The sequence below is a fragment of the Sinocyclocheilus grahami genome, unplaced genomic scaffold, assembly GCF_001515645.1.
Source record: "Sinocyclocheilus grahami isolate Dianchi unplaced genomic scaffold, SAMN03320097.WGS_v1.1 scaffold897.1, whole genome shotgun sequence".
Taxonomy (NCBI): domain Eukaryota; kingdom Metazoa; phylum Chordata; class Actinopteri; order Cypriniformes; family Cyprinidae; genus Sinocyclocheilus; species Sinocyclocheilus grahami.
In genome coordinates, this window is record NW_015506076.1 from 100,321 (window position 1) to 125,574 (window position 25,254).

A 25,254-nucleotide genomic window follows, 5' to 3' on the forward strand; every position below is an offset into this window, starting at 1 on the left:
CCGGGAGTCGTGGTGCGGCAGCGGCCCTACCGGATACCAGAAGCTCGCCGGCCGGCGATAGAGGAGGAGATAAAGAAGATGCTTCAACTCGGGGTCATTGAACCCTCCCGCAGCCCCTGGGCCAGCCCGATTGTCCTGGTACCAAAGCCGGACAACACCCTCCGCTTCTGTAATGACTTCCAGAAGCTCAATGAAGTCTCGGCCTTCGACGGATATCCCATGCCCCAAGTGGACGAGCTCCTCGACCGGCTAGGCAAAGCCCGGTACATTAGCACCTTAGACCTCACTAAAGGCTATTGGCAGGTGCCCTTGACCCAAAGCTCCCAGGAGAAGACAGCCTTCAGCACCCCCAGTGGCCACTGGCAGTACCGGGTCCTTCCCTTCGGCTTGCACGGGGCACCTGCCACGTTCCAACGGCTGATGGATATCCTGCTCCGGCCTCACCAGGCCTACGCCGCGGCTTACCTGGACGATGTCATAATTCACTCGGAGTGCTGGGAAACACACCTGGAGCGTCTGCGGAGGGTGTTGATGGAACTACGGCGGGCTGGCCTCACAGCCAACCCCAGGAAGTGCCACTTAGGCCTTACGGAAGCCCAGTACCTGGGATACAAGATTGGCCGCGGGCCGCCGCTCCCACCCCAATCACAAACTACCGCCACCTGTGCGGGATGATTGGCGCAGCTGGAGCTCATTCCCGCAGGCCTTAAAGCCAGGAGAGAAGGCACACAGGGGGAAGGTGGAAGAGGAGCTCCAGGCGGAAACTAATGTCTGTTTTGTTTCTTCTCCTCCTGTGTAGAGACCAGCGACCCTCCGGACGAGTGATCAGCAGCCCTCCACGAGCACCGAGTGACGCACTACCCCCCCGAGCACCGTGTGACCCCGCTGCCAAGACACCTCACCTGCGCACGACGAGCACCACGTGTGAATAAAGCACCCTCCTGGGGGACTTCCCGCAGTTCTGTGTCTGTGGTTTCATTCACCCCGCTACAATATATATATACATACATACACACACACACACACTGTCACGGACCAGGTGTGTGGAGGCAGGCAGGATGACGAGGACGACAAGGATCTTTAATGTAGAGACAACAAGGCAGAGAGAGAGACACACTCCGGGTAACATTCATAATAACCGACAACGCTAGAATACCAGAGACAGGAACTTATAGGGCAGATAACGAGGGGAAGACAGGTGAACACAATGAGGGTAATTAATGATTAGACGGGCTAAACCAACACAAGGGGAAGAAACCACAACAAACATTCCACAGGGGTGTTACATTACTCCCCCCTCCCGGAAGGTGCGTCCTCGCACCATAGAAACAGAGGGAGGGGCGGAGGGGGACAAGGCAGTGGATGTGAGATGGTGACAGGGGAAGGCAAAGGGCTGGCAGGCAGAGGTTTCGGCGGAGGACGGACTTCCAGGAGGAGGATGGCTAACAGGTTCCAGGGAGGTGACGTTGGAGGCAGGAGCCAGGGAGACGACAGGAGGGAACCGGAGCAGGAGGAGCCAGGTGGGACCCTGGCCACAGCTATAATAGCGGCCCACGGGGGAGCCGACTGAGGGAGAAGCCATGGAGGAGGAATGTCCACCGACTCCAGGGGGCCGACCAACGGCGGCGGAGCAGGTGGAGGAGGAGCCCGAGGCGGAGACGGAGAGCCAACGAGCCAGGGGGATGCCGAGGATCCGGGGGGCCAGGGTGGAGCCGAGGGCTCTGGCGACCAAGGCGGAGGCGGAGATCCAGAGATCCGCGGCTGAGCCGGAGTGACTGAGGACCAAGGTGGAGCTGACAGGAGGAAGGAGCCCAACGGAGCCGGTAGGACAGAGCAACGAGGCGATGGCGGGTCGACGCCCGACCAAGGCGGAGCCGGAGGGACGAGGGAGCACGGTGGAGCTGATGGATCGATGGGTGACGGTGGAGGAAAACCCTCCAGCGAGTGAATCCCTGGGCTCTGTGCAAGCCACAAGGCTTCGGCCCACTGCAAGGCTCGTCCAGACAGCAAGGAGATAATGAATGACACTTTGGCCCGCTCAGTCACAAACAGGTGTGTTTGCATCTCCAGGTAGCGGGAACATTGCAGCAAGAACCCGCTGCCGAAGGCTGCCTCACCCGAAAAGCTGGCTGGCCAGGCCATGAGACAGGTGGGGTAATCCATAAAAAACAAAAAAACAAAACTGACAAAAACCGGAAAAAACAAACGAAGGGAAAGACGCCGCTATACTTTACTTTAGGGTCGGTTATTCTGTCACGGACCAGGTGTGTGGAGGCAGGCAGGATGATGAGGACGACAAGGATACAAAATAAGGATCTTTAATGTAGAGACAACAAGGCAGAGAGAGACACACACTCAGGGTAACATTCATAATAACCGACAACGCTAGAATACCAAAGACAGGAACTTATAGGGCAGATAACGAGGGGCAGACAGGTGAACACAATGAGGGTAATTAACTAATGATTGCAAGATATTATTTTTTAATAGCATTCAAAGGAGACAGATGCTTTCCAGATTGTGGGCAGCATCTACAAGGCGGGTGTAAATTAATCATGGTAACCAGCCAAACCTTAGTGTGCAGCCCTTATAAAACTCTTAGCATAAAATTGAGACAAAAACTTTTCTTAAAATGATGAATTATGATGGAACCAAATGCCTCCAGTTATCAAAATGAACTATCAAGACAAATGCAACAACAATCTTTCGATTATTAGAAGCAGCTGTTACAGCAGTGAGAAGTGATCCCACTTGTTTCATTATGAGCTCTGCTGAGAGTTCTGACAGATCACGCAAACACATCACACTCACACAGACACCCCTCAATCTGTTTTATTCATCAAAAAGCGATGGCTGAATGAAAGCACTTCCCTGAGAGGTGGTGAAAAGAGGTGTGAGAGGGACTCATTTTCTCTTTCTCAGATTGGACTAAGGCCCGGGAGGATAGACTGCAGCTCACACTTGAAACCTCTCCTTTGGCAGATCTATTCAAAATCTAAATGTGTGAGAGTTGTCACACAAGGCTAAAGGTTCTGATCTCCATGACAACAGTTGTCTTGCTTGATACGAGTGTCTATCAAAGTCGTTCTCTGCTGTACGTGTATTGGCAGCGCTGTCAAAAATCTGTCACCTAGGCAACACGGTTATTGCAACGATATTTCAACAGGTTTTTGGAGTCATAAATGCATCAGTTGAATGAGTCAAGATTTCCATAGTTATCAGATCTCTAGGCAAATGTATTTAAAGTGAACTGCATCAACTGGCACATTTCAATTCATTAAATCTAACTATCCATCCATCCATTATTGCTTTTCAGCAAATCATTAATGACTACTAATGTTATGTCACCTAATTAATATTCATGAGCCAGACTGATATGGTTTATAATGTATCTTCCCTCACTTTTTGGATTGTTCTTACGCACTCTGCATCCATCTATCCTTTTATCCATCCATCATTTCATTGACGTTTTTAAGCATTTGATGGGTACACTGTGGCATCTATCACCTCACTGTGTTTAGCTCCTCAATGAGCACTTTGAAACTTCCTGTCGAGACATTTGGTAATACGTGTGTGTGTGTGTGTGTTTGTGTGTCTGTAGTGATGGTGGTGTTTAGGGGGCCGAGGAGAGTGATAGCTCTGCGAACAGGCCCTATTACTGAACAGACAAGCAAGAGAGAACTAGTGCTCGGCTCTCTGCACCCCTCCATCAACATCAATCTCTTTTCTGGGGGCGTCAGATGGGCCAAAGAAGAGGAGAAGAGAGACATTGAAAGTAAATCAACTAACACCCTCTAGCTCTGGTTTAGAGCAGAGACGCAACAAGACAAAAAACAGAGTAAAGTGAGGGAATGTTTTACAAGAAGTTCAGAAAGGTAAAAAAAAACTTTTTGGCAAGGTATGTTTTTTTCAGCCAGGTAAATGGGAAGCAAAGGGCTCTTTAAAAATGAATTATATTACTTAATTATATTACTCTTGGAAAATGAATTATATTACTCTTTTAGCAGACCGTCAGTGAAAAGAAGTACATATCCCTCAGAAAATGTTGATTGTCATCCGTAGGAGATCCATTAACTAAGTGATAACTATGTGCCAACTTCCAATTAATTTTAGATTTCTTAGAAAATATTATAATTTTATATTAAATGTGACCCTGGACCACAAAACCAGTATTAAGTCGCACGGATATATTTGTAGCAATAGCCAAAAATACACTGTATGGGTCAAAATTATAAATTTTTATTTTATGCCAAAAATCATTAGGATATTAAGTAAAGATCATGTTCCATGCAGATATTTTGTAAATTTCTTACCGTAAATATATCAAAACTTAATTTTTGATTAGTAATATGCATTGCTAAGAACTTCATTTGGAGAACTTTAAAGGCGATTTTCTCAATATTTAGATTTTTTTTGCTCCCTCAGATTCCAGATTTTCAAATAGTTGTATCTCGCCCAAATACTGTCCTATCCTAACAAACCATACATCAATGGAAAGCTTATTTATTCAGCTTTCATATTATGTATAAATCTTCAATGTCAATTTGACCCTTATGACTGGTTTTGTGGTCCAGGTTCACATATAGTTTTTATACTTTTATAATAGTTTAAAACCCTGATTTATGTGATTTTGCAATTTCCCAGCAATCTAAAATATATAGACAACAACAAAAATCTGGATCATGGTAACCAAGTCAAACCTTGATGTGTAGCCCTTATAAAACTATAAATTACGATGGAACTGACACTTGCATTTGTCTCTGTAGTTCATAATTGGAGGCAACTGGAGATCCAAATGAACTATCAAGACAAATGCATCAACAATCTTTCGATTATTAGAACCAGCTGCGTGAAATATAAAATGAAAACAAAACATAAATAGAACCAGATCAGATAAAAAAAATAGAACAAGATCAACTTACAAGCAAAATGGTGTAAAAAGAAAATCGTATCCCCTTGTTTTGAGGTGTTTTAAGCATAAATCAAATATATATATATATTGTGAGGTTTAAAACAAGAAACAAATTGCTTATGGGGTAAGAAAAATAAACTTAATTCAAAACATCTTTAACATTTGAATGGAGTTTGCAGGTTAAACAGTTCAAGCTGAATTGACACTGTAGGAAACTGTGGGGAAAGAAAAGTAGAATAAATGTTCTTTTTTTCTCACAGTTCTGCCTTGCACGCACTGTAATTATGGCGTGAGTCATAAATGCACTTGGATCAATTTGACATTGTTGTTTTGACTCACCTTGCCTGGCACTTTTGAAGCTGAAGGACTGAAATCCTCCGGTCAGCGCGGACGAGTCGATGACATCAACGCCATACTCGCTCTGGTTCCGCCTGTACAGCGTTACAGCAATGACCAGCACGACGACGGTAACTACACCCGCAGCCAGACCAGAGTAGAGTGCTACATCATTATTGCTGTCCATATCAGCTAGAAAAAAAGAAAATGATTTTGAAGAGAAATACACAATGACTAAGCAATGACTGTAGTTCCTTGAAAATTATTATATAAAGGTATTTGCTTATTTGCTCAAATTTCCATCAAATAGCTCAGGGATTTCATTTTGATGTATAAACCCAATTCCAAAAAAGTTGGGACACTGTACAAATTGTGAGTAAAAAAGGAATGGCATAATTTACAAATCTCATAAACTTATATTTTATTCACAACAGAATATAGATAACATATCAAATGTTGAAAGTGAGACATTTTGAAATGTCATACAGATACAATACAGCCACAAATAAATTACATAACCATAAAAAACCTCCATCACAGAAGTCTCGCTTTCTCTCTAATGCTCCCACTTTCCCAGACACCTCCAGCACTAATGAAAGTTCTCTAGCGATGGGCGATTACAATCAGCCCTCAACCGCACACCTGACTCTCAATACGGACACATGCAGGGAATCTGGCAAAGCAACAACTGCGAACCTTCCACAGGGATTTCGTGACAACACAGCTCATTATATTATCTCATTTGCAGTGATTAGGCCCTATCTGCCGACTCCTTCACGCAAACAATTCAACCAGGACACTCTGAACAACAGACAGAACAAAGAAACGCTAGCATGTCGTTTCTGAGCATTCAAAAGCCTCTAGAAGGGTAGGGAACATCAGACAAAGCATGCGGCTATGAAAACACTAGCCAGAAACACGTGGAGCTGCACTAACAGCAAACAGAGCAGGTTAATTGGGAGCTCTGGAAAAGTTTGGCAGGCTAAGGAATCTCTTTTGCACTCGTGTTTAGGTATTTGCTCAATTCGCTGCCTTTTCTTTTTGTTTTCTTTCTCCTTTGCTGTGTAACCCCCTTGTTCCCTTTCTCTGGAACTCCCCTTCTCTGTGACTTCAGAGTTCAGGACAGAAAAAAAAAAAAAAAAAAACAGAACATGTTCTTTTTGTGTGTGTGTGTGTGTGTGTCTTTTTTATGCTTTGAAACAAGAAGTGTGGTCTTCTTGTGGGCACACACACTTTTTTTTTTTTAAAGAAATTAATGCTTGCTGAAATTATTCACCAAGGATGCATTAAAGTGATCAAAAGTGAAAGTAAAGACTTTTACATTGTTACAATTATAGATATATATAATGCTGATCTTTTGAAGAATCCTAAAAAAATGCATCATCGATCCCCCAAAAACATTAAGCAGCACAACTTTTCAACTGTAAAGATATTTCATATTATTACTGTTTTTACTGTATGTTTCATCAAATAAATGTGAGCATAAGTATGAAAGCCTGTTTCTGCAAAAAAAATAATAATAATAATTGCAACTTTTAATCTCACAATTATGAATTTATTTCTCTCTTTTTGTGTTTTATTCTGTGATGGAAGCAAACATACAAACAAATTCTAAGAAAAAAGTCATAATTGCGAGATAACTCAAAATTGTTAGAAAAAAGTTAGAATTCACGAGTTTATATCTCGCAATTATGATTTTTTCTTCTTCCCAGAATTGCAAGAAAAAATTATATATTTTTACATTTTTTATTCCATGGCAGAAACAGACTTCCACACATAAGAGACTTCTTTCGAAAACATTTATTAAAGGGGTCATATGATGCTTTTTAAAAGATCATTATTTTGTGTATTTGGTGTAACAGAATATGTTGACATGCTTTAATGTTCAAAAAACACATTATTTTTCAAATACTGTACATTATTGTAGGTCCTCTATGCCCCGCCTCTCTAATATGCTTCGTTTTCTACAAAGTCCCTCGTTCCGACAAGCGCAGTCTGCTCTGAATGGCCAGCTGACCCAGTGATTTGTGACTGGCCGAACACCGCAAGCACTCGTCGGAAATGTAACGCCCCTTACCACAATCGCTAGCTTCATCTTTCAAAATAAATGTAAAGACAGAGCCGTACCCCAAACTTTTTAATAAATAAACAAATAGTAAAAGGTTACATTTACCGACCTATGTTTAATGATGTTAGAATTCACGAGTTTATATCTCGCTATTATAATTTTTTCTTCTTCTCAAAATTGCAAGAAAAAAATCGCAATTATATTTTTCATTTATTTTTTATTCCATGGCAGAAACAGACTTCCATACATAAGAGACTTCTTTCGAAAACATTTAATAAATCTTACTGACCCCAAACTTTTGAAAAAATAAACAAATAGTAAAAGGTTACATTTACTGAGCTATGTTTGACTATGTTATAATCATGATGGGGGCACTGACATTCTCAAGCAAAACCTGTCAAAGACGTTTAATCTTTGCTGTGCGTCATTGTCAAGTTAATGTGGCACTGTTTCAGTCATTGAGTCAGCACTCTGAAAGCTGTCTTTAAAATGTCATCAACTTAATTGGTTTTCCAGGTTGTTTCAAATGGTGTCCTGGATGATGATGATTCACTGGAAACCCAATGTTAAACAATGTCAGTGTGGAAATGAGCTTATGTAAAGGTTGCAATAAGGTTGTTTGTCGAGCGTGACTCAGAATGATGATAACAGTAAAAGGGGTTAATTATACAGACACCGTGAACAGAGCGATCATATGAAGATGGATGATTGTGATGTAATGTGCCGTTATTACATCATGCTTCATATGCCTTTGAGCATATTCAAAAGTAATGCAATGCAATGCACGTAAATGAATTTATGAAACTGAAGTTTAAAAAAAATAAAAGTGAAAAATAAAAGAAACACAGATGAAAGGTGAAGCGGCAGTGACTCACCTTGTGGAACCTTCACATCATGGAGCAGCTTCCTGTCTGCAAAAAGACACGTATAACATGCTGTGAGATGCACAAACGCTGCAATTTTCAGATGCACAAACAGCGCTCTAAGGCATATTTGCAAGTTGTAAAAATCTGTTGAAGATATAAAAAAGCCCATCTGGTGTGACGATGCATGAGCTGATCAAAGCTACACCATTGCAGAAAGCGAGAAGAAAACCTAGAAATCCTCCATGCTTTTTAAAAAAAAAAAACGAATTTTGAGAATTATGTAGTAGGTAAATAAAAGACGGCACTGAATCAAGCTGTCTAAACACAGATCTACATATGTATGATGGTCAATGACAGGCATGTAATCTGGAAACACTGTCAAATCTTTTACAAAAAATTACCACTCTCACGGAGAAAGAACGTTACAGGTGCATTAGTGTGTGTGGTTGAGTGTGTCCGCATTAGGAGTAGGAAATTGGTCTCTGATAGGGATGTCTATCACCGTTGGGCTTTAGACTCATCTGCAGAGGATGGCGAGGTGTACACCCTTCCCCCTCAGGGGATGGAGGCAGGAAAGATTGATTAAAGAACTGTCAGGATGATGAGCGAGGAGGATTAAAACAGAAGATTTCTGCCTCTCCCAAGGAATTACAAAACGGCCTGTCAAGTGCTGCTCGTCTGAGGGCTTGACTGACTGGTTTCATTCAGGCACTGACAGCCTTCCACAGAGCACTTGTCTCCACTGATCTAAACAAAAGTGAGATGATTTTTTACTGCTCTGCATCTGTGTTGCACTGAGGAAGTTGGATGAGCTGTATAACAGAAAATCAGGAGTATATTGAGCCTCTTTATACATTTTACAACCACACACAGTGTCATGTAAAGTAGAAAGAATTACACCATCCATAAGCATTTTCACTGAAACTTTAAGTTTTTTATTTATGTTAGCCTGGTAGTAATGATGGTGATGACAATGATGGTACATACTTTTTACTGTATATACAGTATACAAGCTATTATTAATTTCTTTAATTTATTATTAAAATGTATAAACTTATATTTTTTAAATAAATATAAACAATATTTATAATATAAATTAAAACTACATTTTAAATAAATAAAAAATTAATACATTTAAATGTATCAATACTTATACTGTTTAATACATATACAACATTTGGTTTTATAATAGTACACATTGCTACAACTTTCTATATCCGATATTTCAGACAAATCTTTTTGTCTGTACATTTTAAACCTTCAAACCTCAAGTCAAAATGCACAGTTTGTGCTGACACACCTTTTTCTGGTTAAGAATGACACTTACTGTGTCACTTGTCATGAATTTCTCTGAATTTCAGTTCAGTTCTACTTTCTTAATTTAAAATCTGAATTACAACTCTGCATCCAATTCACTTTCAAATTTCAAATTTAAACTAAATAAAAAAAAAATGATTCTCAATTCAGTTCTGATTGGCCTACACTCTGGTGATGAAAGCAGTGATGCCAAAGATGGAGATGATAGTGATGATGATGACAGCGTTTATACAGTGAGTGACTATTTCCCACCTTGAATACAAAGGTCTCCGGTGCAGTTGTCCGTGTCCAGGGCAGCTCCATCACACAGTCTGCCTCCGTGTTTTGGCTCCGGGTCTGTACACTCTCTAGTGCGCTGCCTCTCACATTCAGAACTACACACAGACCACATAGTCCACTTGGCCCAGCCACCATCCTCTGTCACACACAAAGACACACATTTTCATTAGAGTGCATAAAAAATATGGAGAGTTTGCAACTAAAAAACTGGAATTCACATTTCCTCTCAGAACAATCTTATGTATTTGATATAAACGCTCTCTCAGAATGGTCACTCATTTCGATTCCTCTTTCTGTGGGTGGTGTTCCTATAATTCCAGGACTTTCCCTCTCAAGGTTTGTCTCTGACAAAAGCAAAAGACAATTTACTTTTGTCTTGTTCCATCAGGCTTTCCCCTTTACCCTAACGATTCCATGGGCTGCTGGTGTTTCCTGTGCGGCTAATCTAAATGCAAATGCCGTGTTTGTGTGTTTCTGTTGAGTTGGGAACTGGGATTGAGCTGGGGTGGAGAGCGAGATTAAGTAATTTTTTTTGTTGTGCCCTCCTCAGATAACTTTACCCCAACATGACTAGTGGTTCCCATGTGATTGGTGCTTCCAATGAAACCATAAATGTAGCCAGTGTAAGAGTACCCAAGGACCCGGTGACAGATTTTCCCCCGCTCCATCAGGTTTCTCTTTCTGCTCCTCAGTCTTTCTCCTTTCATATGTCCGTCTTGATTCCCTAGACTTATGGAATTTCGTTATCCCGGTTTTCTCTTACAGTCAAATCTCTGTCACATTCACATGTTTTTTTTTCAGTTGTCTGTCTTTCTGAATTCCTTTCATACCCATTTATCTGTCTTGCTCCATCTCTTTTGTTCGCTACGAAGAGCATTGTATTACGCTTTAGACAGTAAACAGGAAATCTGTGAGAATGACAGTGTCACATTAACAGAACGCAGACACATATCAACTGTAAAACTCAAGAGGCTTATGCCACTGAGGTCAATTCAAATGCAGCACATACTGTTACGTTCCTCAGAGAGATGGATTAGCCATCAATTTGTTCAGAAAGCATGTTTAATTAACAAGGCATAGCAAAGAGACATTTTCACGCTGCCTGACTGACCAGTCCTGAACTGTTGAATCTGCTGGCAAAATGCACTGGGTTTTCAAGAAAGAGCTGGAGAGGAAAGAGCACATTTTGTGTAGGCAAATTTCCAGGAGAGCTACTGTAACAATGTAATGTGGGGTTTTGTGTTTGGGTTTTGTTTCATGTTCATGTTTTCATGTGTTTTATTTTGTAATTGTTTCCTGATGTTAGTGTCATGCTTATCTTGCCTCATGTCTCTCTGCCTTGTGTATGTGTCATGTTCTGATTGGTAGTCTTAGTCATGTGTCTTGTTCCCCATTGGTTTGTTCATGTCATGTGACCCTCCTTGTTTGCTATAAGTAGCCTTCATGTTCCCATTGTGCCCTTGTCGTGTATTGATGTTGTAACCTGCTGTCGGTGAGTCTAGTCTGTTCATGCCACGTTGAGTCTGTTGATGTCAAGTCTCTGATTATTGTTTGGATGTTTGGATCACTCTGTAAATAAACTGCACTTGTGTTCTTCACTACACTCGCCTTCAGTGGATTGATTCGTTACAGAATACACGACCCCCAAAATGAACCCAGCAGATCGTCTCGTTCGACTTCGCCAAGGAAGCCGGCCTATAGAGGATTATGTGGCAGACTTTTGTAAGTTGTGTCATTTGGTGGACTTTCATGACACTTTCCTGAAAGACATTTTTCATTATGGTTTGGGACAAAATTTATCTCGTTTAATGCCACGCAATACCTCTCAATGGACTCTTGAAAAATACATAGACTTTGCTCTGCAGTTGAGTGGATCTGTTTTCACCGTGGGTGTCATGGAGAAGGAACATGACACTTCCCAAAAGTTTGCTCACGTCATGCCTGCCAAGCCACAGCCTGCTCACATCATGTCTGCTACGCTAAAGCCTGCTCACATCATGTCTGCTACGCCAAAGCCTGCTCACGTCATGTCTGCTACGCCAAAGCCTGCTAACGTCATGCCTGCTACGCCAAAGCCGGCTCACATCATGTCTGCCAAGCCACAGCCTGCTAACGTCATGTCTTCTACCCCAGGGCCTGCTCACGTCACGTCTGCCAAACCAGAGCCTGCTCACATCATGCCGGTCACTCAGGAGATTCTTCACAATATGGCCACCATTGAAGAGCTTCGTTGCAAGATGGCCGCCACAGAGGACTCTCTTCACAAAATGGCCGCCCTTCTAGAGTCTCATCATGTCTCAGCTGATCTTCCAGAGTTTCATCATGACATGGCCGCCATTTCAGAGTCTGCCACGCCTGAGTCCCCGGCCAAGATGGCCGCCACGCCTGAGTCCCCGGCCAAGATGGCCGCCACGCCTGAGTCCCCGGCCAAGATGGCCGCCACGCCTGAGTCCCCGGCCAAGCTGGCCGCCACGCCTGAGTCCCCGGCCAAGATGGCCGCCACGCCTGAGTCCCCGGCCAAGATGGCCGCCACGCCTGAGTCGGACGCGGAGCTTGGACCAAGACTAAAAGACTGATTGCTAGTGTGATGGACCCACCTCTGATGTCGGTGCGAGCTGCAGGCATCCCGGTAACGTCAGCGCTCTCAAGCCCCACTGTCTTAGAGGTCCTGCAACACTCTGCTGCCCTTCCGGTAATGGCGGTTGCCATTTTGAGCGTGTGGGCTGCACACTGCACTCCAGAGTCCTCTGCTGTCCACGAGTTTGCGTCTGAGGCCTCTCCTGACTATGAATCTGCCCCAGTGACCTCTCCTGCCTATGAGTCTGTCCCTGAGGCCTTTCCTGTCCATGAATCTGCCCCAGTGGCTGCTCCTCGGAAATGCCCGCCCTCCCACCCGCTCCAGCCTCCTCCACCGCTGGCAGCCCCTCTGCTCGCCCTCAGCCCACCATCATTGTGGTGCAAGCCCTGCGGGACTGCCATCCTCCAGCGTCGCCGGGGTTGGAGCCTCAGCCCGTAGACTCAGTGGCTCCACCTCGGCTCCTAGCTCCCTCGCCTCCACCGTCAACCATCAATCTATCAGCTCCACCGGGCTCCCTCGTCCCTCCGGCTCCACCTTGGTCGGGCGTCGACCCACCATCGCCTCTGGACTCCACTCCTCTGGCTCCGCCTCGTCGCTCCGTCCCACCGGTACCTTTGGGCTCTTTCCTCCCGCCAGCTCCACCTTGGTCATCATTTGCTCCGCCACGGATCTCCGGATCTCCGTTTCCACCTTGGTCGCCCGGATCCTCGGCATCCCCCTGGCTTGTTGGCTCTCCGTCTCCGCATCGGGCTCCTCCACCACCTGCTCCGCCGCCGTTGGTTGGCCCCCTGGAGTCGGTGGCCATTCCTCCTCCCGCTATTATGGCTGTGGCCTGGGCCCCGTCATGGCTCCCTGCTCTGCCTGCCCCGTCATGGCCGCCTGTTCTGCCTGCTCCGCCATGGCCCCCCTCTCTGCCTGCGCCGCCATGGCTCCTTGCTCTGCCTTTTCCGCTTCATGGGCCTGGCCCTCCATCCCTTCCCCAGTTCCGCCTCCACTCCACCACCCTCCTGGACTTTTTGGGTTTTGTTTGGGCATCTGGAGGCGCCCTTAGAGGGGGGGGGGGTATGTAATGTGGGGTTTTGTTTCATGTTCATGTTTTCATGTCTTTTATTTTGTAATTGATTCCTGATGTTAGTGTCATGCTTCCCTTGCCTCATGTCTCTCTGCCTTGTGTATGTGTCTTGTTCCTCATTGGTTTGTTCATGTCATGTGACCCTCCTTGTCTGCTATAAGTAGCCTTCATGTTCCCATTGTGCCCTTGTCGTGTATTGATGTTGTAACCTGCTGTCGGTGAGTCTAGTCTGTTCATGTCAAGTGTCGGATTGTTTGGCTCACTCTGTAAATAAACTGCACTTGGGTTCTTCACTACACTCGCCTTCAGTGGATTGATTCGTTACACCTTGCTGAATAAAAGTATCAACTTTAATAAAAATACAAATAAAATCAATCTTGCTGGCCCTAAACTTTTGAACAGGAATTTTTGAAACTGAATATTTGTACTTTTTCTAAGGAAAAAAACGTGAATCCTTTTAATTTATACCTTTGAAAAGTTATATATTATTTCTTATCACAACATATATATATATATATATATATATAATGTGTGTGTATGTGTATATATATATATATATATATATACACACAACACATTTACAATTTTTTACTATTTATTTATAATATTATTATTATTGCTGTTTTTTAAATTCTAGACCAAATTAATATGCACTCATCAATACAGTTACATATTGTTTGTAACGAATCAATCCACTGAAGGCGAGTGTAGTGAAGAACCCAAGTGCAGCTTATTTACAGAGTGATCCAAACAATAATCCGAGACTTGACTTAACATGACTGACAGACTCACCGACAGCAGGTTACAACATCAATACAATGGGAACATGAAGGCTACTTATAGCAGACAAGGAGGGTCACATGACATGAACAAAGCAATGGGGAACAAGACACATGACTAAGACTACCAATCAGAACATGACACATACACAAGGCAGAGAAACATGAGGCAAGGGAAGCATGACACTAACATCAGGAAACAATTACAAAATAAAAAATATAAAAACATGAACATTAAACAAAACCCCACATTACATAAGGATGCATTAAACTGAACAAAAGTTACAGTAGAGACATTTAATATTAATAAATAATGTTACAAAAGGTTTCGATTTCAAATAATGCTGTTCTACTGAACTTTCAATTCATTAAAGAATCCTGAAAAAAAGTTTCACCGTTTCTACAAAAAATATTAAGCGGCACAACTGTTTTCAGTATACATAATAATGCCACTTGAGTATCAGCATATTAGAATGATTTCTGAAGGATGTGACGCTGAAGACTGGAGTAATGATGCTGAAAATTCAGCTTTGCCATCACAGGAATACATTACATATTAAAATATAACAGTAATGTAAAATTTTTATATTTTACAATATTAGTGTTTTTATTGTATTTTTGATCTTGATGAACATATTATATTTTTGAAAGTCTCTTATATTTATTTAAAAAAGTACCAACCCTGAACATAAGACTCATAATATTATTCACAAATTAGACTAGATTAACTGAGTTGTATACATTGAGGATAACAGATTTGTTTCTGAGATACCCAGGTCTTTCTCTCTCATCACATTTAGCTCAGACTGCAAGCTCACAACTCACAGGCTAACTGTTGAGTCTCTAACCTGGGCACGGAGACGTGCAGGTGCTCTTCTGAACGGACATTCCTTCACAGAAAGCCCCTCCATTAAGTGGAGCGGGGTTAGTGCAGGTCCGTGTCCGCTTCTGAACTCCTCTCCCACAGCGGACATTACACTCTGACCAGTCCGTCCAGGATGACCATCCTCCATTCACTGAAACAGAGAGAAAAAAAAGAGTGGATTAACATTGGCCTCGTTCTTTACTGCGTTCTTTGAAAGGAGTTTCAAATCTGCAATACTGTACAGCCTACTGGAACACACTGTTTATCCACACCACATGATTCAATTTGGAGAGTTTCACTTCCCATACAACTACATGTAATGCAGGTTCTGGAACCAAAAACTGGACTCCAACTCCAACATCTCTAAATAAAATAAATAGACATAATATCAATCTCTCACACTCTTACCGCTCACAAGCCAGTGATTATCTATGATTATCTTTTGTGTGTGAATTGGATGCATACAAAATGTTTACACACAAATAAGAGACTCAAAATGGAATCGATGCTTTCCAGATGTGTGCAACTTCGCAGACGTCTCTGCAATCTATGTGTACTTGCATGCTACAGGACAAAAAGCAGCACACACAGCTCTATGAAATACTCATCGACTTATGACTTGATCTTTTAGTTGGTGCAAGGAAGCGATTGAAACTGGATTATACAAGATATTACATTAGATGCCATTCCATATTGACCAGGACTACATAAACATGTCTCGGACACACGCTAACAGCCACGTTGAGGACTTAATGAGAAATGACTAAGATAGATTCTCATGAATTAATACATGAAGCGGACAAATGAAGGACAGATAAATTTGAGAATAACCAGTAGTGGCAGTTTCATTATGATAAAAGGGTTTTGTTTTAAACTACTGCAACAACATATCATATTCTGTTTATTAATTTCACAGAATTTGCACAATTGGGGGTACAACACACTCCTAAATTAGATGTAAGCCAAATATAACATTTGCTAATTTCCCTTCTCTTAAGCAGTGCTGGGAGTCATGTTATATTGTAGATGCTACGCTAGCTACTAAACGTTAATTGCGGATCAGTCAGCTAGCTCAATCAGCGCTGCCTGCTTCTGACAGCGGATGTCAAAGCTTTTCCGTGCGTTTAATCAAGCCTCTGAAACTGCCAGCTTTAGCCTTCATCTGTGACTGACTCTCAGAAGCCATGCAGATGGAGAGAGAGTGCGCCATATTACCTTACCATCAAAACATTGAGGATAAAACACTAGGAGACCATGTCAATTAGGCTAATGGAGCCTGAACCGTGGCAATGCTGGCCACACAGGGAGCGTTAGAATCATTAACTCATTATATGTGTTGACAAAAATAGATAATCGAACTCAAACCGGGGGTCTAAGTGATGGCCTCACGCAGACACAGGTCTGGAGAAATGATGAAACGGCGTATTTCTACATTACGTCTCGCTTGACGAATTATTCGAGATTTGAAAAATGTGGGTGCTGTGTCATGGGTCGTGGCGGGATGGTGATTTATTGGTGATAATTTTTTGTAAACTGTTAGAGTGAAGGTCGGTGTAGGGGACTAAAAGGATGGGCAGCGCCATTCTGCAACGTGCCAAACTTTCACATATTGTGATCTGCAGTAACTTTTCTGGCACTTGCACTCAAAAGGATGAGAAAAATATTGCTTCCTTCCATAGCATTTAAGGAATCTGTAGCTCTCATACCCCATTCATACTTTTGCTTATTCAAACATTCGGCATCACTGGGATTTTTCACTGTTTGTGTCACAGCGCTTGTTTGTGTTTGCACATTCCCGACAGACTGTCAGTCTAAGCATGAGGGATTTTTTTTCAGTCACTCTTTTTAGAGTTTAAATCATTACATGGGTAGATGGTTACAAGCCTTAATGAGTGAGCCAGTGATTCATTCATTTAACTGATTTGTTTTTGTTCAGTGTTTTTAAAACAAATTGTTTTAGTAAATAATAACAATAATAATCACATGCTTACAAAGACAGTCGCTTGTTTTGTTCCTGAATAAATCAGTGTTTCTGAACAAACTGATTATGAATGATTTAGTGATTCATCCATTAATATAGTAATTTGTTTTGTTCCTTAATGAATCAATGTTTTTGAACAAATCAGTTGTGGGTGATTCATATAAACTGCAGAGCCACAGAAAAAAAAACTTTTAGAGCAAAGTGTACTAAATAGTAACCAAAATTATATTTTAATGATAATGATATTCAAAACATGTTTCCATACCAAACACAATGACTGTTGCCGTGGCACTACGTCTCCTAGCAACAATGTTGCTGGCCAGGCAGGTGTAGTTTCCAGAGTCAGACAGCCTTGCTTCATTGATGATCAAGTTGTGGTCAGCCCGAGTGTCGATATTAATGTCTTCAATAGAACTCACCAGCTCTTCATTCTTCAGCCACTCAACCTGGAAAAAAGAGGCAGATTTGACAGCTTAAAATCAGCCTTTGTGAGTAAATCCAGATGTTTTAATGAAAGTTTACCATCAGTTCAACCAGCAAGCAGCAATGCAACTGCAAGACCACAAGCAAAAAGCAGCCCCCTCTTCTGGAACCAATCTACAATTTTCATGAGGATGCTGTAGAGGTTGAGTTTAGGCATGGGCCAGTATGAGATTTTGACCGTATGATAACCTTAAGCAAAAATATCACAGTTTCACGGGATTGTCGTTACAGCTCTAAAATGTGTTATTTTTAAATGACTGGGTAAAAAAACAAAAACCTTTTTTCCGTTGAACACAATATATTTTGTTTTTGAGCAACATACAGAATATTAGGAACAGTATAATGTTTATTTTTCTTTGATTTGTTTTCTAAAAAGAAGAAAATAAAGACTGACATCTTTATTTAACCTAAATCTGTAATTACAGTTATTTAACTTTAGTTATATAATTTATATACATATAATTTATATAATTTCATATCATTTAGTTATATCATTTCATATACATAATTTGATTTAATAATAACCCAATTTGAAGCAAAAACAGAATGTTCTGACTAGCTTTGTGAAATTATACTACATGCCTGAACGAAGCAAACAGCAGAAGCTCTGAATGAGACGCAAATTCACTCTCTGACAGCAGGAGGCGCTTCTGGAACACCAGATACGGCGTTTCCTTGATTACCGCTGTAAACAAAGCAGCGCTGCGCTGAAACACTGCTTTAATATGAACTATACAGAGACGAGATTAAAAGAAAATACCATCTAAACTTTTCTGAAGGCAGTCAGTTCCCCTCAGAAACACATTCATATAAACACCCAAATCAATATTGAGGATTTTCTTCCAATAGTTTGTGCATCATGAACAGTGAGTGATCTGCCTGCTACAGTATTTTTCTTTGTGCGTCTGTCTTCAGCATCTCTGGCCTGTGTTAACGGGTGTTTATAGACTTCATATTTTCACATAAATGACATTTTGGAAAATGATTGCATTGCAACGCAGTTTGTGCAAGTCCAGAACAGAGACGAGTTGCTTGCAATGAGACAAAAAACGGGCGGTTGCCGATCGCGTAAGTTCCAGGGGAAGCTCCTTAAGTTCGCCCGTCAAACACACACATGACTGACCGCACGCTCGCACCAACAGGAGGAGGAGGGTCATGTTACTCTCTACACAGCACTCAACCTGAGGGATTCCAACACTTTCAGTCTTTGAGGAGACATGAAAAACAGCGCATACCGCAGGAACGGTATAACGGAAAATATTAGCGGGTTTGAAACTGTGAAATTTTCAAATCGCGGTATACCTTGAAACCGGTAATCGGCCCATGCCTAGTTGAGTTAATGTTTTTTTTTTGCCATGCCTAGTTGAGTTAATGTTTTTTTTTTGCCAAGCTTTTCTCGACTTCACAAAACAGCACTTCCTGACAGCCTATTTGAAGCAAACATCGCCCCCACATCAGCTCAGCCAATTAAATCCAAGATACATTGTCAAATAAGACACAAGCCGTATCAATGCAACAGCAAGCATTTCACAATGACCTCTGTGTGACCTATCACAGACGGATAAATAGCAATTAAAAGCAGACAGTTGCTTTCTCAGGTCCTCTGCATGGTCGCGTTCAAACTCGTCACCTTGATTGGGTCACAGCTCATCCTAAGACATCATGTCAGTTTGAGGTGACTGTAAGGTCAAGTCCAGTCTAGTGTTATTCATTCAGCTCTGATGTTTGACGGTCTGATTCATTAGGATTTACAAACGTAGCAATGGCGTGACGACAGGGCCTCCTCGCATGGCTGGTTGTGCAAATTGCAATCGTTTGCAAGCCACTAGTTCTAAGTTGGTCCAGAGGGGCGGCAGTCGTCAGGGCACGGGGACGCGGGTTGATTTATGTCACTGCGCGTTTGCAGATTAAAAACACAGCACACCCCTTGGGAATCTATGTTTATGTGTAAAGTTTTCACCCTCTGCGCTTGAATACCACGGCAGAAAACATGCATGTGGGGTGAGTAAAATTGCTCAACTCCGTCTCTAAGGCCTTAAAGAATAATGAAGGGAGGAAAATCAATATATCAGCCATCAGATTGTCATGTGTGAGAAATTTCTCTCTCTCTTTCTCATCTTCGTGATGGCCGGAGAGAAATCTTTCATCATATGCTTTTAATTTCACTCTTTTCTCCGTTCCAGTCTAGAGCTCCCAGAACGCCAATGACTGCATCTGTCCTCTCTTTCTCTCACTCTCTCCCACTCTCCTTCCTTTCCCTCCCTTCTGTGTTTATGGTTGGACCTCAAAAGCTAATCCAGTCATGTTGCTCTTTTGACTCCATAATGCTTATTCACTCTAGCTGGAAAACATCACAGACCTGTCAGAAACAGAAGTATATTTATATATGGGGTTGGTAAGATTATTTTTTGAAAGTCTCTTATGTTTACAAGGCTACAGTTATTTGATCAAAAATACAATATTAGATACACACACACACACACACACACACACACACACACACAATGCCAGAGAACTATCCTCATGAACATGAAATTAATAACATGAAATTAATTCATAAAAGCAGATACCTACTAAAAAGTTACTTCATTACCCTAAATTTTTGTGCAGATAAATAATTATATGATTGATAAATGTTTAAACAGATAATTGTTTACAGTTTTCAAAGTGTTAATTTATTACATTGGCACATTTACATAATTTTATACAATATAAAATTAATAACATTTATTAAATAATTGTTTTTTTTTAATCTATAAAAAAAATTTTAAATAAAAAAAGTATAAAAATAAATGCTGCTGTTTATTAAGAGTCTCATATCCCTTTAATTGGTAAACTAACCAATTAGAACGATGTCTTTGTTTCCGATGAATGTATCTGCAATAGGGAGGAAAAAAACTGTTTGTGAATAATGCAACAGATGAAAAGAGTGACTTTCAAATTAAGCTAAAATATGAAGTTATTGAAGCACCTCAAAACAAGCCAAAGACTGAAAGACATCAAGGCCATATATAAATTGAAGTGAGAACATGAAACGGGGCTTTTCATTAAATTTTAAATGTTTTATTGTTCATAGTTGAACATTGAACATAGTCTGTAGATGGCAGCATGATTTGTTCCTTTTGTTTACTCAACTGACAACTGTTCAGTTAATGAAAAAAAAAGATTATACTGAGTAGTTAATTATCAAGATTATTAGAAGATATCAGGAGAAGATCATCTGTGTACAGGAGCATAATTATCAAAAAAAAAAAAATTTTTGAGTAGTAATATTAATTTACATACCTTTCTACCCAGGAAATTCCCTCAGAGTATCATGTGCATTTAACCCTGTGTTACCTGATCAAACGCACCAAAAAGAGTCTGTATTTTAAACCAAACACCCTCTCAAAAGGATCCGTATTATTTGTTATCTAAACGCTTTCATTTTCATTCTAATGATTTCCCTATCTGAGACCTAATCTAAAGCTTTTCCTCTATCAGTGCCTCCATCTCACTTATAAGAGTCTGTTGAGGAGAAATTCCCTCTCAAGTGTGTGTGTGTGTGTGTGTGTGTGTGTTTTGTATTCAAATCACAGGCTGTTTCTGGGTCTGCTGTGGGCCTCTGGGGGGGATGCGTTGGGTTGTTGGGAGATGGAGAGATGAGAGAGGAGATGAATATTGAGGGACAGATTCAAATGGGTGTGATAAGCCTCCAGCCAGAGAACAGAGGAAATTAATTTGCTTAATTAGCACATTTGTTCCAATTAAAGCCCCATGAACATGGATCGCCACAATGCCACGCCCACCAACTAAGACCCTCAAAGGACAATACAGATCAATTCTGATGTCATGCTAACTGAACCTCTTTCCAAACATCCTTTGAAGGCACAGTCCACCATTACATTGGTTATACAGGCCTGAGGGAGTTTCCAAGGACACTACAGCTTTGAAAGCCCACAGGACATCGGGACTGTCTGGGGATCTGAAAGATAAAATCTGAGAGCACATTCTAAAGATGGACGTTAATCTATTGAGAACTTCATAGAAACAGAAAAAAATTCTGCTTAAGCTGAACACTTGTCAACTGAAACACTTCGCCAGTGTTTTAATTAACTCACTAAAATGCATCCTATATACTGTATAGGTGCTTCTTCATATATGGCCACTTTTGACATTGTGTACTTTCAGAAAATAAACTCTCTTCCGGATAATTTTTCACACTCTTACAGTGGGGCAAAAAAGTATTTAGTCAGCCACCAACTGTGCAAGTTCTCCCACTTAAAAAGATGAGAGAGGCCTTTGACAATGTCCAAGGGTGAATATACATGCATTACTGGAAAATAATGTCAATTTGCTTTGATGTGTTTATTTACATGACACATTTCATATTTCATCTCAAGCTCTTCATCTACAGTGTTGTCTCCTTGGTAACCAATCATTTTGTAAACAAACAAAAAAAAACTTTCAAAAAAATGTCTAACAATAAATATGGTTGAAAAATAAAATAAATGGTTATAAAAAGATTTATGATTATTTCTCTTTTTGGATCATAATTTCATATTAAAGTCATATTTCTATTATAGATTTTCATATATGAAGGCTTGGTGAAATATTTTCATGCCAAAACAGAAAAAAACATAATATATATTTGTTAGTTTTGATTAAAAACAACTACAACATATAAAAGAACCCAAAATTGACGAAACACCCACATTATGAAATAAATCAGCAACATCCACAACAAACCCATAATATACCAGCTTTTGCACAGACAATGATGTGAATGCAGAGATAAACTTGAAATAAGTTACATACTAGGTAATACTAGTATTCTAGTCTACATACTAAAGCTTGACTAAGACGAATTTTTGTAAGTGTAAGTGTAAAAATAAACACTGCTGACATTTGCCGCCATTAAGGATTTTCATAATGGAGTTAATCATGTTGTTAAGTTGAGATGTTCCAGAGGCCAACAACATGGACAAACTTTCCGGGTTGCTATGTCTAAAAAAACAGGCTCATTCTCAACACTGAATATGGCACATCCCTAACAGGTCAATCCAATTAGCCCTGAAACGGGTACAACACCTCATAACATCGTCATTCTGGGCAAAAACCACCCTTTAGATTTACATTCATTTAGACGGAGAGTGAAAGTGACAAGAAGGCAATTACAAAAGGAGGTCTTGTCTGGGTTTGTTCCATCCTACTCAATTAAGTTCCAGTTTCATTAAAGTCCCTTTGCATCACTTTGCTTCAATCAAGTCTGCGGCCCCTTACGAACGTTACGGTGACTTTCACCGAATCACATTAAAGAAATGAACTTTCTAAATCCAACTGCGCTATTTCGGATGTGAGGGTAGAAAGGCTAGATGTGTCCTTCCTTCTCATCCTACTCTTGACAGCACAGGCCGTGCCATGTTTATTGCTGAATAATTACATTTTAAGCACTTTAAATGACTTTGCTTCATCAGACTGCATGATTAATTGCATCGCTGGATGAGGATTGTGAAGTTAATATGAGCTTAATGATCGGTCTGGTCTTTCAAAGTTATTGAGAGCCTTTTTCTCTCATCTTAGCTGTGAGTAATCTGCATAAACTTTACTTTGACAGTTAATATCGTACTTTCATTTCCTTGTTGGTGTAATTGTTTTAATTATGTTACGTTCATTATTCAACAGGGATGATCTTATAGCTCCAGGGAAATGATATTTTCTAAACAGGTTTCCATTCAAGCGGGGAACAAACAAACGACAAGGATGACATATGCCAGAATAAACAATGACAAAATTGTTACGAGCCTGTGACCTTTCGCAAATGTCTTTAGAAAAAAGAAAAGAAAAAAAAAAACTCAAATACAAGCGATTTAATCAAGCTTTCACGTTTCACTGCCAGAATCAAGAGCAAAATAATTAACCCGTGTGAAGCGCAGAGGTGGCGTGTCAGCCATGACCTGCCAACACTGTCCGAGCCCTTGATCAATTTCCAGTCTCAGCCAGACTTGTGTCCCTTCCAAAGATGGTATCAGCCAGCCAATGGGGGGAGCCATCTTGGCTCATATGTCTACCAGTGGCAGAGTTCTTCGGCTTGACCTTTAGACTTTGAGCAGCAATTATTACAGAGGGAGCATTTAACTGCCAACCTGTTATCTCCAGCGACAAACCCTTCTGGCACAGAGACCTCTGGACCCGGATCTTGGCTCGGTCTCAAACATTGCCTAAGCCTGACTATCCTTTTCAGCAGCAGCGCCATGTTGGCTCTAGTAACTATTGATTAGCTTTAGTGATGGTGCACAGCTTCTTCCCTCCAGATCACAGACGGCAGCTCACCATACAGCCATTTTGGATCCGTTTCCAACATGACAGATGGCACGAGTTGATATGTTTTTTTTTTCAAAGCTGATGTTGAAATGTGGTGGCCTAGTTTAAGTATTGCTTGTTCTGAAACTACTACAAAGAACACGGAGTGGCATAAAAAACAAAAACAAAAAACAAGGAATCTGTCAGCAGCCTCAGAGAGACAGACGCAGCGGTATCACTTATCATCTCACTAGAATGTGGGGGATGATAATAATATGACACTGGGTTTATGAGAAGCAATTGCCAGTTTGATTTCCACTAAGCACATGGATATCCTCCTAAGCCCGTCACAAAACTCTGTAGGAGGTTCGATATTATACACTTGGAGTCACTGAGATGAACCTGAGAGTGGTTTCTCAGAACACTTCTTTGATGTTCACAAAATTCAGTATCACTTCTTGCTGCAAACTAGAATGCAGTTTCCAAAGTTACAACAAAAACAGACAAGAAGATAGATAGATAGATAGATAGATACGATAGATAGATAGATAGATAGATAGATAGATAGATAGATAGATAGATAGATAGATAGATAGATAGATAGATAGATAGATAGATAGATAGATAGACAGACAGACAGACAGACAGACAAACTGCTGCTTCACCCTATTCCCAGGAGAATGAGTTTTCTTAGGACAGTGGACAGCAGTACAGAGGGTTAGGATGGGATTTTCTCTGCATTATTCAAAGTCTGTGTTCTTCTCTGAACTGGCATTCATGCATATAAAACAAAAGGCCTTGCGAGATACCCAGCAAGTGGAAGACGAGGGGCCTACAGTAACAGAAACTGTCCATTTGAGCTAAATCTTTTATCTCTTGCTGGAACTGAGCAACATGGGGCAGTTCTTGTTTCGAAAAGCACATATTATTCAGGACATATATAAGGAAAAAATATAGAAGGAAAGGAGAAAGTTCTTAAAAGAAACACAAAGCATCCCCTAAGTTAATGTAATGAGAAGGTGCTTAGTTAAAAAAAAAAACCTGGAAAATCAACAGAAACATGTAAATGCACTGCAAATCCTGTGCCGAGCATGCAAATGCACTTTTGAATATATCACCGTTCCAGAATGCACACACCGGTGCTCGCTCACAAAAACAACCCCACTCATCCCTAATTCGAGGGAAAGCATGCTCATCAAATGCCTATAAGGCAAGATACAAACAGTGCACTGAATGTCAACCTCGACTGATTGATTTGTCCCTTTTAAATTCTGTTCAATAGAATGAACACTCACACGTCCAGACAGGTAGAGGGTGATATGGCGCACTCACCTCAGCTGCAGGCACTCCCTCGGGTGGGCGGCAGTGGAGAACGATCATGCCGTTGATCGGCACTTCCATACCCTGCGGCTCCTGTTCGAAATTTTTCCTTAGGT

The 25,254-nt window shown here is 41.2% G+C and overlaps 1 protein-coding gene across 2 annotated transcripts in view; it reads right to left on the bottom strand.

Annotated features, from left to right (window-relative positions):
- LOC107563913 (netrin receptor UNC5D-like) overlaps window positions 1-25,254 on the bottom strand; it is a 230,785-nt gene that overhangs the window by 30,014 nt on the left and 175,517 nt on the right. For both annotated transcript variants that reach the window (XM_016248895.1, XM_016248894.1), the window contains exons 4-9: window positions 25,151-25,254; window positions 17,319-17,499; window positions 15,056-15,223; window positions 9,752-9,916; window positions 8,192-8,227; window positions 5,252-5,440 (exon numbers count right to left, since the gene is read on the bottom strand). In XM_016248895.1, the coding sequence (XP_016104381.1) occupies window positions 5,252-5,440; window positions 8,192-8,227; window positions 9,752-9,916; window positions 15,056-15,223; window positions 17,319-17,499; window positions 25,151-25,254 (843 nt within the window). The remainder of the gene's footprint in view (window positions 1-5,251; window positions 5,441-8,191; window positions 8,228-9,751; window positions 9,917-15,055; window positions 15,224-17,318; window positions 17,500-25,150) is intronic.